Here is a 12,151-nt window from a genome sequence, read left to right on the forward strand (position 1 = left end):
AGCAGGCGGACTCTCAACCACTGCGCCACCAGGGAAGCCCTTTTCTTTTTTTTTTTTAACTGAAAAAGTCACCGGGAAACTACAGGCTAGTTATCACATTAGGTGGCTTGCCAAGCTTTTGATGAAAAGAATCGTACATGATGGTGGTATATAGTGTAAACAAGTCCTGAAGATCAAGTACAAAAGTAGAGCCCCAAACTCCTTGCTGAGCTACTGCACACCCTAAGAAAACTGCTCTGGACGCCAACATTCACTAATAATGTGACTTCTGGGACATCTGCTTGAAAATGTCATAACTTGAACACAACACTGTTTTTGACTCCTCTCTCTTTCCTGCTGCTTTATACCTGACTTGTTACAGAGGGAGAGGACTTACGCTTATAGGTATGCTAGATGCTTGTCTCCTTAATAACTCATATTTAAGATGGGCAGGGAAATAGGAGGAACAGGTGGAAAACAGTGATTTCTGTGAAGTCTGGTTTGATCTCTAGTTTCATTCAGCAGGCTTCTCTGTGCTTCTCTTCAATTAGCACAACGAACTGAGGCCACAGTAAAAATGCCTTGGACAATTGTACAAAAAGAAAACTCATGTTTGTAGTCTATCCACGCACCAGAACTCTGACTGCCCGAAAGTTCTAAACTGAAATAACAGCATTAGGGATGTTGAAAGAGTCAGCCTGCAACTTTGAAGGTCAGCTTTAGATGCCAAACACTGAGGATGTTTGTGTCCCCAAAACTCACTAAGATAATGTGGCTTGGGGCCAATCCAAGTGAATTACTCCTTATAAAGGCTGTGAGTTAGATCTGCAGAGTTGCCATGTGTCTGGGGATCTGTGTTTGGGATTAAAGTAACTTTTAAATATATAGCTGCGATCCAAGACTTGACTTGGACAATTTTTGTATTTTAGATTCCCTGTAAGAGTCAACATGTTTTTCAGCGTAGCAAAAGAGGTTTCTTGTCATCCACTTAAAAAGTGATATGCAAATAAAATGTCAAAAGTAACTGCTGATGGTTCCTGATGCCTAATTTAGAAAGATTAGAAAGAAATTATAGATTGAAGAGAATTATTCTACATAGGAGAGCAAAAACTCAAAATTAAAACCAACCTCAGAGTGGAAGACTAATATTTTTCCTGATGAACTTATATAAGCTCAATTAAAAATTAAGTCATATCTTATGTAAACACCAGCCTTTGACTGAAAATCAACTGATCATGCTGCCAAAGTGGATCAAAAAAAGGTCTGCGTCCCCTTCACAGAAGACAGTTACAAGGAGAATGAAAGTCCTTTCTTTTGAAGTTTGGGGGAAAGCTGTGTGAGTCCTGCCACCGTGAGAGAGAGAGAGAGAGAGAATGGAAACACCCAATGCAAAACTTCCTCAGAAACTTGAACCCGATTCCAACCTGGGCCTCAGGAACAGAGGGTAGCAGCGACGGGGGAGAGAGGAAAGGCAGAAGGGTTAATAACCCTTTGGTCTACAAATCTGACTTCCTAATCCTGGAACGTTTAACATCCGTAGCTGTATTATGGTGGTGTTTGAATATATAGGTATATTCGCGTGCGCGCGCGCGCGCGCGTGTGTTTATTTCTTAATTCCAAAACAACATTCAAACTTTGAAAATCCATGATGAACATGCCTAAGGTCATAACATAATATATGTGCCAGATTTCTGCTGAAAAGTTGTCTCTAAATAACAGGAAACTTCAATAGCAACAACAATCACAACAAAGACATTAGATTTGGCTTATGTTAAAGACTTCTGCTCAACTGTTTTCTAAGAATAGTTTCCAGAAGCGATTAAATACATCTCATCTTTTGATACTGATACTGTGTGTAAATAACAACTAAGGACTACAAGGATAAGAAATAGTAATGACCGTTTATATTGTCTAAGTCAAAGAAGAACTTTCACACACATGACCTTGTTTAAATTTCAGAACAGCCTCAGGAAGTAATATGTCTCCTTTTATTGCTGATGAATACTCCTACTGAGAGGTTAAATAACTTTATTAGTCTTATCCAATTAGTAAATGACAGTTTAAGTGTCTAAACTTCAAATTCAAGGTTCTATTTAAATACATAATGCTACTCTGGAATACTCAGGAATAAATTATGACGATACATCTGTGACTCATAAAGGAGACTCATAAATTTAGTTTTTCAAAGAGACAGGAATAAAAATATTGTTCTTATCCATTTTTAGAAGGACATATAGCTATGAACAAGGTGTAAAATCCTATTAACAATTACAATTCATGCACTGAATATGGGGTTTGGCTAGGTAACCCTTAAGGGACCTTAAATTCTGTTATTTCCAAGCATCTAGAGCAGTTCTGTTTAACAGTATTTTTTGCTGTGACAGAAATGTTCTATTTCTACACTGTCCAATATCATAGCCACTAGCCACACATGGCTAGTGTGACTGAGAAACTGAATTTTTAAATTAAATCAAATTAAATGTAATTTAAATAGCCACATGCAATGAGTGCCCAGTGCACTGGACAACACAGACCTAAAGCATCATACATTATAAGCATTCAACATAGCAAATATATCCACCTAATTTCAATTTCCCGCAAAGACTGTTTAATAATAGCTAAGTTGTACTATCTCTAGACACTTCAAAATAAATTTGGGGAAAGACACGTGGATCACCATTTCCCTTTATTGTAGGTCCTGAGGAACATGAAGACAACCAATATTGCTGTTTAGACTACAAATAAGATCTTTTGTTTCATTTAACTGAATTGTCCTCGCTCAATTACAATATAGAATCTACGGTCACATTAACATATAACAGTAATAGATAAAGGCACTTTTGCATGCCTGCAACTAGAAAGGAGGGGAATGGGGAATGGGAAAGTCCTATAAATACTAACAGACCTGCACTTCACAACAGACAAGATGTAACAATCTCTTCCCACGAGGTGACCTACTTAAAAACAAACACAAGGCAAAGTCCACAGGGAAGTGGGGGGGGGGGGCTCAATGTCTAATAGAATCCACCTGAGTGTATGACTGCTGCCAAACCACGTCAAGCCATCTGCAACCTGTGAACCAACACTGGCCAGAGACTCAGTCATTAAAACCTTAGTGAATTATTTCAAGGCACAACATTAGAGCAAAGAACTTGAACATACCTGATTTGAAGACATGTTCTCAACTTTCATTAGTGATGAATAGCTCCTAGAAGAAAAGACACATTTAAAGTAAGGTTATTTGGCTGCCAAGTATCTCATGAACCTTTACCAGGTATCTAGCAATGCTGAGGGCCTTTCGAAGAAAATAGAATCCCTGCTGAGCTCAGGGAGATTGCAACATATAAAGGATAAATATCAATGACAATAAATGACACGTGCACTACACTTTATAGTTTACAAACATGCTTGCTCGCTCATATCATGTCACTTCCACAATAACGGTGAGGTGGTGGCATTATTCAGATGAGGAACTTCATCTATAGCCAAGAGCAGACGTGATTCAGAGCTGAAGTACGCTGTCCAGACTATAGATCTACAGGAATTCAAAAGAAGAAACACATTAGTGTGGAAAGGGCTGTCGGGGTACTCTTCTCAGGTGACGTGTAACCCAAACTGAGCCTGACAAGTAGGGAGGATGACGGAGGAGGGCAGATGCAGAGATCGGTGTGAGCAAAGGCAAAGAGATGGTACTTACAATGGCATTTCAAACCAACTCAAGTGGAGTCTGAAAGCCAAGTAGTGGGAAACCAGGCCGGATGTGTGGGGCTAAATTACCTTGTCCTAACCATGTGAGTGAAAGCAGTGCGATCAGCAGGAAGCCACAGTACACCATGGAGTAGACAGATGAGATTCGACAAGTATTTACTAAATATCCATGATGTACAGGACCCTGCGCTAAGCCTGGGGGGAAAATGGAATGGAAAGAAACGAGAAAATGATGAATAAGACAAAGCCTAACCCCAAAAAGCTTATCAGGAAAGGAAGTAAGACCTATTCAGTAGTGGCTACATAAAAAGTTCTAGTAAAAATACATAAAGGGACAAAGGAAAGTAAGACCACGTAATACCAGTGTTTTAAAAAGTGTAATCCGGGGACTTCCCTGGTGGTGCAGTGGTTAAGACTCCGTGCTCCCAAGGAAGGGGGCCCGGGTTCGACCCCTGGTTAGGGAACTAGATCCCACATGCATGCCGCAGTTAAGAGTTTGCATGCCACAACTAAGGAGCTGGCGAGCTACCACTGAGAAGCCTGCAAGCCACAACTAAGGAGCCGGAGAGCCACAACCAAGGAGCCCGTGAGCCGCAACTAAGGAGCCCATGTGCCGCAGCTAAGGAGCCCACCTGCCGCAACTAAGTAGTCTGCCTGCCACAACTAAGAGCCGGTGCAACCAAATAAATAAATAAATGTATTTTTAAAAAATACATTTAAAAAATAGAGTAATCCGTAGCAGAGAGAAGAGAGGGAGAAGGGCAATTAGGGCAAGGAGACCAGTTAATGACAAGGGTACTTACCATTTACCAAGGACCCTTTACTCGCTAGGACCTGTATTATGTGCTTCATAAATTACTGTTCATCCCCACAACCACCTCCTAAGGCAAGGGACAGCAGCAGGCCCACTGTACACACAGGAGCTATGGAAGCTGTCCAAGGCGTCACAGCGAACAAGTTGGGGGAGAGGTTTGGAACCCAGATCTGACTCCCAAGCTTATAGTCAGGCCATCGTGCTCCAGTCCACCGCAATATCCCACCTCGAGGGCATGAATACAAGGGGTTAACGGCTGTGCCGGTAAGAAGGGATAAATCTGAGAGGAATCAACGATGACACCAAGGCTTCTAGCATGGGTGATCTGAAGGAAATAATGTTACAACTGAGAGAAATGGGAAAATGTTGCAAAGAAGATGTACTTGGTTTAGGACAATGTCACACCTGAAGCGATGGTGGGACAACCAAGGAAATATGAACTGTAGAAACTGGAAACTGAGGACCAGAGGGAAGGAGACTTGTCACGGACAGAGACAATGAGCTGGGAGACACCCAGAGAGAAGTAGTAATGATGCCTGTAAGAGTCAGTGGTATCAATAAGATATAAATGGACAGATAAGATCAATAAGTTGCATGAGCGGAAAGAGAAAGCCATGTTGATTAAAAAAAAGAGTAGTTAAGAGAGAACCTCACTTCCAACTGTATTTTAAAATCACCTGTGAAGATTAAAATATCTTCAAGTGCCCAGCTGTGGGCATCTACGAGCCAGGTTCAGGAACCACAGGGTCCGAATACCCACTCATATGAAAGCAACACACAAATTACCCTTCTTTAGGCCACACGCCTCCTCTGCGCTCCATCCCATTAATCCAGCTGCCTGTCAGACTCTTTCGGGGGATGCCTCAAAGACACTTTCAGATTCCTGTGTCCATACCCAACTCATGGTCTTCCCCCCAACCAAAAACAGTTTGGTTCCTTTCCAGCATTTCCTAGCTCAAAGAAGAGCATCACTATCCATTCCATTTCACAAGCCAGAATCCCCGCAGTCATTCTTTTCCCTGCCCCTCCTCTGAATCCAATCTATTTTCAAATCCTGTAATTTTATCCAGGAAACTATTTCTCACTGGTCCAGTTCTCTTCGCCTCCACATCACCACCACAGCCCAAGTGACTAACTCTGTCACGTGGACAGCTACTGGCCTAGCCACACCCCTACCTGGCACCCTTTCCGATCAGGTCAGTCACATGACCTTTCCAAAACACAAACCTTATCACACGACCCCTGGCTTAACACTCTCCAATGACCTCACAAAACCTTCGGCCTGAAGACAAACATGACCAACAAGGCCCTGCTGGACTAGCCCTTGATCCCTGGGCTCCCTCACCTCTGCCGCTCCAGACGTTTGGGTCGGCTTTTAGTCCCGTGATGTGGTCTTTGCACACACAGTTCCTTCTGCTTGCGGTACTATTTCCACTGGCCCTGCCCTCTTAACTAGCAAAATAGGTTGGATCTTAGCTCAAGCATCACTGCATCAAGGGAAGCTAATCTCAGTTACTTATTCATCTTTAATGTACTGACAAGTCACTCACTGCATGTGCAAAGCACAGGGTCACATTCAAGGAGATACAGGAACGCAGAAGTGCCTCTTTGAGGGAGCTTATCATTAAGACAAAGACCTATGGCACAACACAGCATTATTTACGGAAGGCAGCAGCAGTAGTGTGTGAGAGAGAAACAGCAGGAGGTACAGTGAGAGCAGCCACTTCTACACCTGACCATACCATCCTTTCAGTCACTGGTCTCACCATTACCTCCTTGACACGTCGCCAATAAACGCTTCCGACAAGTATTCTTCTTCCTGATATCCCAGGAAACCTACAGTGGTTCCTTAGCACTTACAGCATGAAATTCTGGACTAAACAAAACCTTTTAAGTCACTCTCCAATGTACCTAATTTTTCATTCTTTTATTCGCCTTTGAATTGCCTTGACTCAGGTCTTGCCAACCTGGGCATTCTTTGCCTCACAAGCAAGCTACAGTAGAAGTGTGGACTTCAGAATTACAGACTTGAGTTTGAATTCCTGCTTTGCCACTGATCAGCTATAACCTTTCACACATTAACCTCCTTGCTAAAGTAATCTCTGCCCCCAAATCAAGTTCATGCCAATTCTCAGACTGACGACACGCTTACTTGTGACCTGCCCTCTTACCTGGGTCTTGTACTTTCCTGACTTCAATCACCTGAACCTCAGGTTCCAATTCTGATCTCTGAGACTCCCAAATTTTAAATATCCCCACCTCAGGTAAACTTAGGCCCTACCCTTGGTCTTTTCTGATCTGTTATTGACTTGCTTATTTCTTCTGGTTTCAATGTTCAGATGGTGAGCTTGATTTTGATGTTAATAAATGTTTGTTACAGTATGACAAAAGCCAAGTAAGTGAATACAAGATTATACCCTGAGAAAACCATAATTCGAAAAGAGACATGTACCACAATGTTCACTGCAGCACTATTTACAATAGCCAGGACATGAAAGCAACCTAAATGTCCATCGACAGATGAATGGATAAAGAAGATGTGGCACATATATACAATGGAATATTACTCAGCCATAAAAGGAAACAAAATTGAGCTATTTGTAGTGAGGTGGACGGACCCAGAGTCGGTCATATAGAGTGAATTAAGTCAGAAAAAGAAAAACAAATACCGTATGCTAGCACATATATACGGAATCTAAAAAAAAAAAAAAATGGTACTGATGAACCTAGTGGCAGGGCAGGAATAAAGATGCAGACGTAGAGAATGGACTTGAGGATATGGGGGCAGGGGGCAGGGGGAAGGGGAAGCTGGGAGGAAGTGAGAGAGTAGCAATGACATATATACACTACCCAATGTAAAACAGACAGCTAGTGGGAAGCAGCCGCATAGCACAGGGAGATCAGCTCGGTGCTTTGTGACCACCTAGGGGGTGGGATAGGGAGGGTGGGAGGGAGACACAAGAGGGAGGAGATATGGGGATATATGTATAACGGATTCACTTTGTTGTACAACAGCAACTAGCCCAGCGTTGTGAAGCAATTTTACTCCAATAAAGATGTATTAAAAAAAAATAAACGCAGCAGGTAAGCAGTCTGTAACCGTGAATCCAACTACTGAGATGAAACTGCCTAGGACACACTGGAGGGAGCCACGGACACTCTTGCACAGCCTGTGTGGTGTCCCCTGGGAGACTCACAGGTATCTGCCTGAAGGACCGCTCCAAAAACGACATGGAGACCGAGGAGAAGCTGTTCTGCTTCTCTAACTTTCCAGGCAAGGTCACTTCTAAGGCTCTGACTACTTTCAAAACCTACGTAGACTCTCTTTTGCTCCATCCTCTTCCTCTATGTATGGCTTACAGTGTAGCAGGTACAGAAAGAACATGCCATGTGAGGCTTCCTCCCTACACCTAACCCTATACAAAGATCCTCTAAACTAAAATCCCATCAGATTCTAGGCTGACAGGGCAAGTGTGAGCTAAAAAGCTGTCTAAAGAGCTAACAAACAAGATGGGTGAGAATTAATACGTGAAGCTTAAATAAGGGGAACTTTTCATTAATGTGTGAATGAATAAAATGGTTAATAAAAGATGTTAATATACTGCTACTATTTAGCCTCCACACTTTGGCATCCTCCCAAACAATCTAAATATTTCTTTAAAAAACTACCTAGAAGGACGATCTTTATGTAGACCTATCTACATTATCAGATCACTGAAATTTCTGCACGCCGAGGACAAGGGTGAAGCACTCATTTGCAAGAACAAGATGGAGTTCTGTCTCCAGGGGCTGCTGCTCTTTTCATCTGAGAAGGAAGTTGGTGCCTTCTGTGTTGTGGGCTTTGTTCTGTTCTGATCCCGAGGCTAATGGATATACTCCTGACTAGAGCTCAGAGAACCTGGACTCTACAATGACAATTCCATCCACTTTTTTTCTCCTGGTAGAAATTAGAAATGAAAAGCTTACTGCCATTCCTGTTCAGAAAGTTGAAAAAAGGAGTCTAGAGTCTAAATAATGGCTTTAGAATTGGAAAGAAGTTGGGTATCTTCTGGGTGTGAGGCTGTTAAGGATTTCTTCCCTATAATCATCTGGAAGCACTGGGGATACTGTCCAGGATGAGACTATCTTCTCAGTTTATCTGTAGAATCCCCTGAAGACTCAAAAGTCAATTTTCTTCAGCTTATCACAGCAATTAAATTGGACATTCCTTACCAGATGGTCCAAACAAAAGAATCAACTGTTGGTGAAATTTAATCGCATTTTCCTTGTCAGAAAGGCAAGTGAAAGACTTCAGAATGAGAAGATTTTGTAGGCATAGCATTTGGTCTCTCGGGTGGAAGAGTCAAAGACAGAAATTAAAGCGATGCTAGCACTGCAAGTGTATAAAAACAGGTTATAGAACAAGTCCGAAGCTTAGAGCTTTTTGCTGGAGTTTCACAGAAGCTGCGGAATAGACTGATCAGAGGGCAGAAAAGAGTGGTTACAGTGTGTGTGAGCTTGAGAATCAGACCAAGACAAGCTACGTGCCTCTGAGCGAGTTACTTAACTGTTCCTCAGTCTGTTTCCTCTTCTACAAAATGCAGATGATCAAAACATTTGCCTCACATGGCTAAATGGATTAAATGAGATAATGCAGTAAAGCACAACACAGTGTTGGGCAGATAACAAGTGTCCAAAAATGTTAGCTAATCTTTCTTATTGAATGTTATAAGTAGGGACTGCCCTGGCGGTCCAGTGGGAAAGATGCTGCACTCCCACTGCACGGGGCCTGGGTCGGATCCCTGGTCTGGGAACTAGATCCCACATGCATGCCACAGCTAAGAGCCCACACGCTGCAACAAAGATCCCGAGGGCCACAACTAAGATCCGACGCAGCCAAATAAATAAATATTAAAAAATAATAATAATAAAATAAAGAGCCTACAAGTGTAAAAAAATGTTGTAAGTAAATTAAGTGACATTAGAGTGACATTATATTTCTAACATATAATATTATGTCTCTAAACAACATTACGGTAGACCTTTAAGAGGCACAAAAAGGCATGTTTTCAATTTTTTCTCCACTCCGCACTAAAAGCAAAAAGAACAAACTAGTCTAAATCCTGTATCACTCAAAATTCCACACGTTTCGAAACTAATGGTGTTGCTAATTTGTCTTTCACTCACAACACAAAATGGACTCACAATTCTACGTCAAACTGAACGTTTAAATCTCTGCATCAGTCTGTCTCATGCTGGCAGCTTATAACTTGGGGTAACACTTCTGGAGTTCTCCATTTGAATATTGTATTGTAAATGCAGTCACTCACCCTGTTTTAGCAGAACCCCCAACAGGGACGCGTGCATATGGATAACAAATAAATACCAGTGCTTGATCATAAAACCTCCACTCTGGCCCAATGATCTCTCTAATAATCCAGGGTATTCCAAGGAAACTAGGTCAGGACAGGGCAAGACAGCTCATATTGATCCTATACCCTTCCCAAAGGAATCAATAACTTTTTTTTTTTTTTTTGGTGTATTTATCACAAATGAAATCTATGGAAAATAGTGGGAAAAAATCTAGGAATTCTGTGACTAGAAGTGGCAAGATTAATTTCCTTCTTTCTCAGAGAAAAACTGAGGCCCCTTCAGGTATAGTACTATGCATCTATAGAGAGTCAGTATAGTAGGCAGAATAATGATCTTACCCAAATGTCTACATCCTCATCTCCAGAACCTGCGAATATGTTACCTCACATGGCAGAAGGGACTTTAATTAAAGACCTTAGATGGGAAGGGGTGGGATAGGGAGGGTGGGAGGGAGGGAGACCCAAGAGGGAAGAGATATGGGAACATATGTATAACTGATTCACTTTGTTATAAAGCAGAAACTAACACACCATTGTAAAGCAATTATACTCCAATAAGGATGTTAAAAAAAAAAACCAAAAAACATAAAACTATACAAAAAAAAAGCTCATATCTTCTTTAGACTTCATCCTATGGAAATTTAGAGCTGTAATAAAGAGGAGAAGACTATAAATTTTCATGAAGACTGCTTGACACAGTGAGAATGGAGCTGATAACTTGGCAGTCTCTGAAAAGGCATGGAATCTGACTTGGTGAATAATAATGAGGAATGGAAAAACAGAGTGGATAAGGTAAGATGATGAAAGTACAATGGTTCATTGTGTAATACAAGCAGGAAGAGAAAAGTAGTTCATCTCTAGAAGTTCTTGTGAACCCGAGAGCATTGAGATAAATGACATTTGCAAGGACTTCTGGGAAGATGATGAAATGAAAGTGCCCGGAATGCTGTCCAGCTACTACTCGGCACTATTTCTCTAAAAATCAATAGATTCCAGAATTCATTCCCTTTCTGTTAATAGAGTTCCTGTGATTTCTCTCCATTTGTGTCCGATTCACTTATTTAAATTTAATTTGAAAGAGGTTTGATGTTCAATTTACAAAACTGAATTTTTATTGTTTAAAAAAAAAAAGATCTTAGATGGGGAGATTATCACGTATCTGGGTGGGCCCAATGTCATCACGTTGGTCCTCAGAAGCAGAGAAGGCTGTGGTCAGAGAGGGGGCGGTGACTACGAAGGGGCAGAGAGATGCACTGCTGCTGGCCTTGAAGACGAGGAAGGAGTCACAGGCCCAGGAGTGTGGGTGGCCTCTAGGAGCTGGAAGGTAAACTGATTCTCTCCTAGAGCTCCAGAAAGAAAACACAGCCTCGCAGACACCTTGATTCTAGCTCAGTGAGAACTATTTTGAACTTCTAACATGACGAACGGCAAGATGATAAATCTATGTCATTTTAAGCCACTAAATTTGTGGTAATTTGTTATAGTAACAACAGAAAACTAATACAATCAGTATTTTCATGGCCTTATACACTAGAATTTCAGGATCCAAGATGTGTTTTAACTACTATTTATTGTTTAAAAACGCTGTGTTTTGGAGCAGGCCTCTCCACATTAATTAAACTTTCGAAATCTATAAAAAAGAGGTTTTAAAAACAGCTTTTAAGAGTTACTGGCACTGGCCTTTGGAGCGGAGACGATTTCATTCAAATACCATCGCTAATGTAAACCACTCCATACAGTATCTCTTCTGTGCCTGAAGATGTTTACAAACCAAACTCTGAAGATAACCTACAATGGTTTATCTAAGATTAAAATTAGCTATTTTATTTTGTACACTCTCATATCCTGCCCCTATAAAAGGGCAATTCACTTGACCAACACATTAGCATAAATGCCTTATTCTAACTCATTTAAGGCTTGGAGCTCGTTATATGTCCCTTCATCTACCAGAATACCAGAATACACTTGTCCCTCGGAATCCATGGGGGATTGGTTCCAGGACCTCCCTCAGATACCAAAACCTGCGGATGCTCAAGTCCCTTATAAAAATGGCATAGTATTTGCATATAACCTACATACATCCTCCCATATACTTTACATCATCTGTAGATTACTTATAATATCTGACACACTGTAAATGCTACGTAAATAGTCATCATAAAGGTAAATGCTACGTCAATAGTTGCCAGCACAAGGGAAATTCAGGCGTTGCTTTTTGGAACTTTCTGGAAGTTTTTCCACCCCCAAACATTTTTGATCCATGGTTGACTGGATCCGGGGATACACAGGGCCAACTGTA

At 41.4% G+C, this 12,151-nt stretch overlaps 1 protein-coding gene across 1 annotated transcript in view; it reads right to left on the reverse strand.

Annotated features, from left to right (window-relative positions):
* Positions 1 to 12,151, reverse strand: part of CCDC25 (coiled-coil domain containing 25) — a 38,861-nt gene that overhangs the window by 2,029 nt on the left and 24,681 nt on the right. The window contains exon 8 of the mRNA XM_060102606.1: positions 3,142 to 3,187. Coding sequence (XP_059958589.1) covers positions 3,142 to 3,187 — 46 coding nt within the window. The remainder of the gene's footprint in view (positions 1 to 3,141; positions 3,188 to 12,151) is intronic.

The sequence above is a fragment of the Mesoplodon densirostris genome, chromosome 6 (assembly GCF_025265405.1).
Source record: "Mesoplodon densirostris isolate mMesDen1 chromosome 6, mMesDen1 primary haplotype, whole genome shotgun sequence".
Classification (NCBI taxonomy): Eukaryota; Metazoa; Chordata; class Mammalia; order Artiodactyla; family Ziphiidae; genus Mesoplodon; species Mesoplodon densirostris.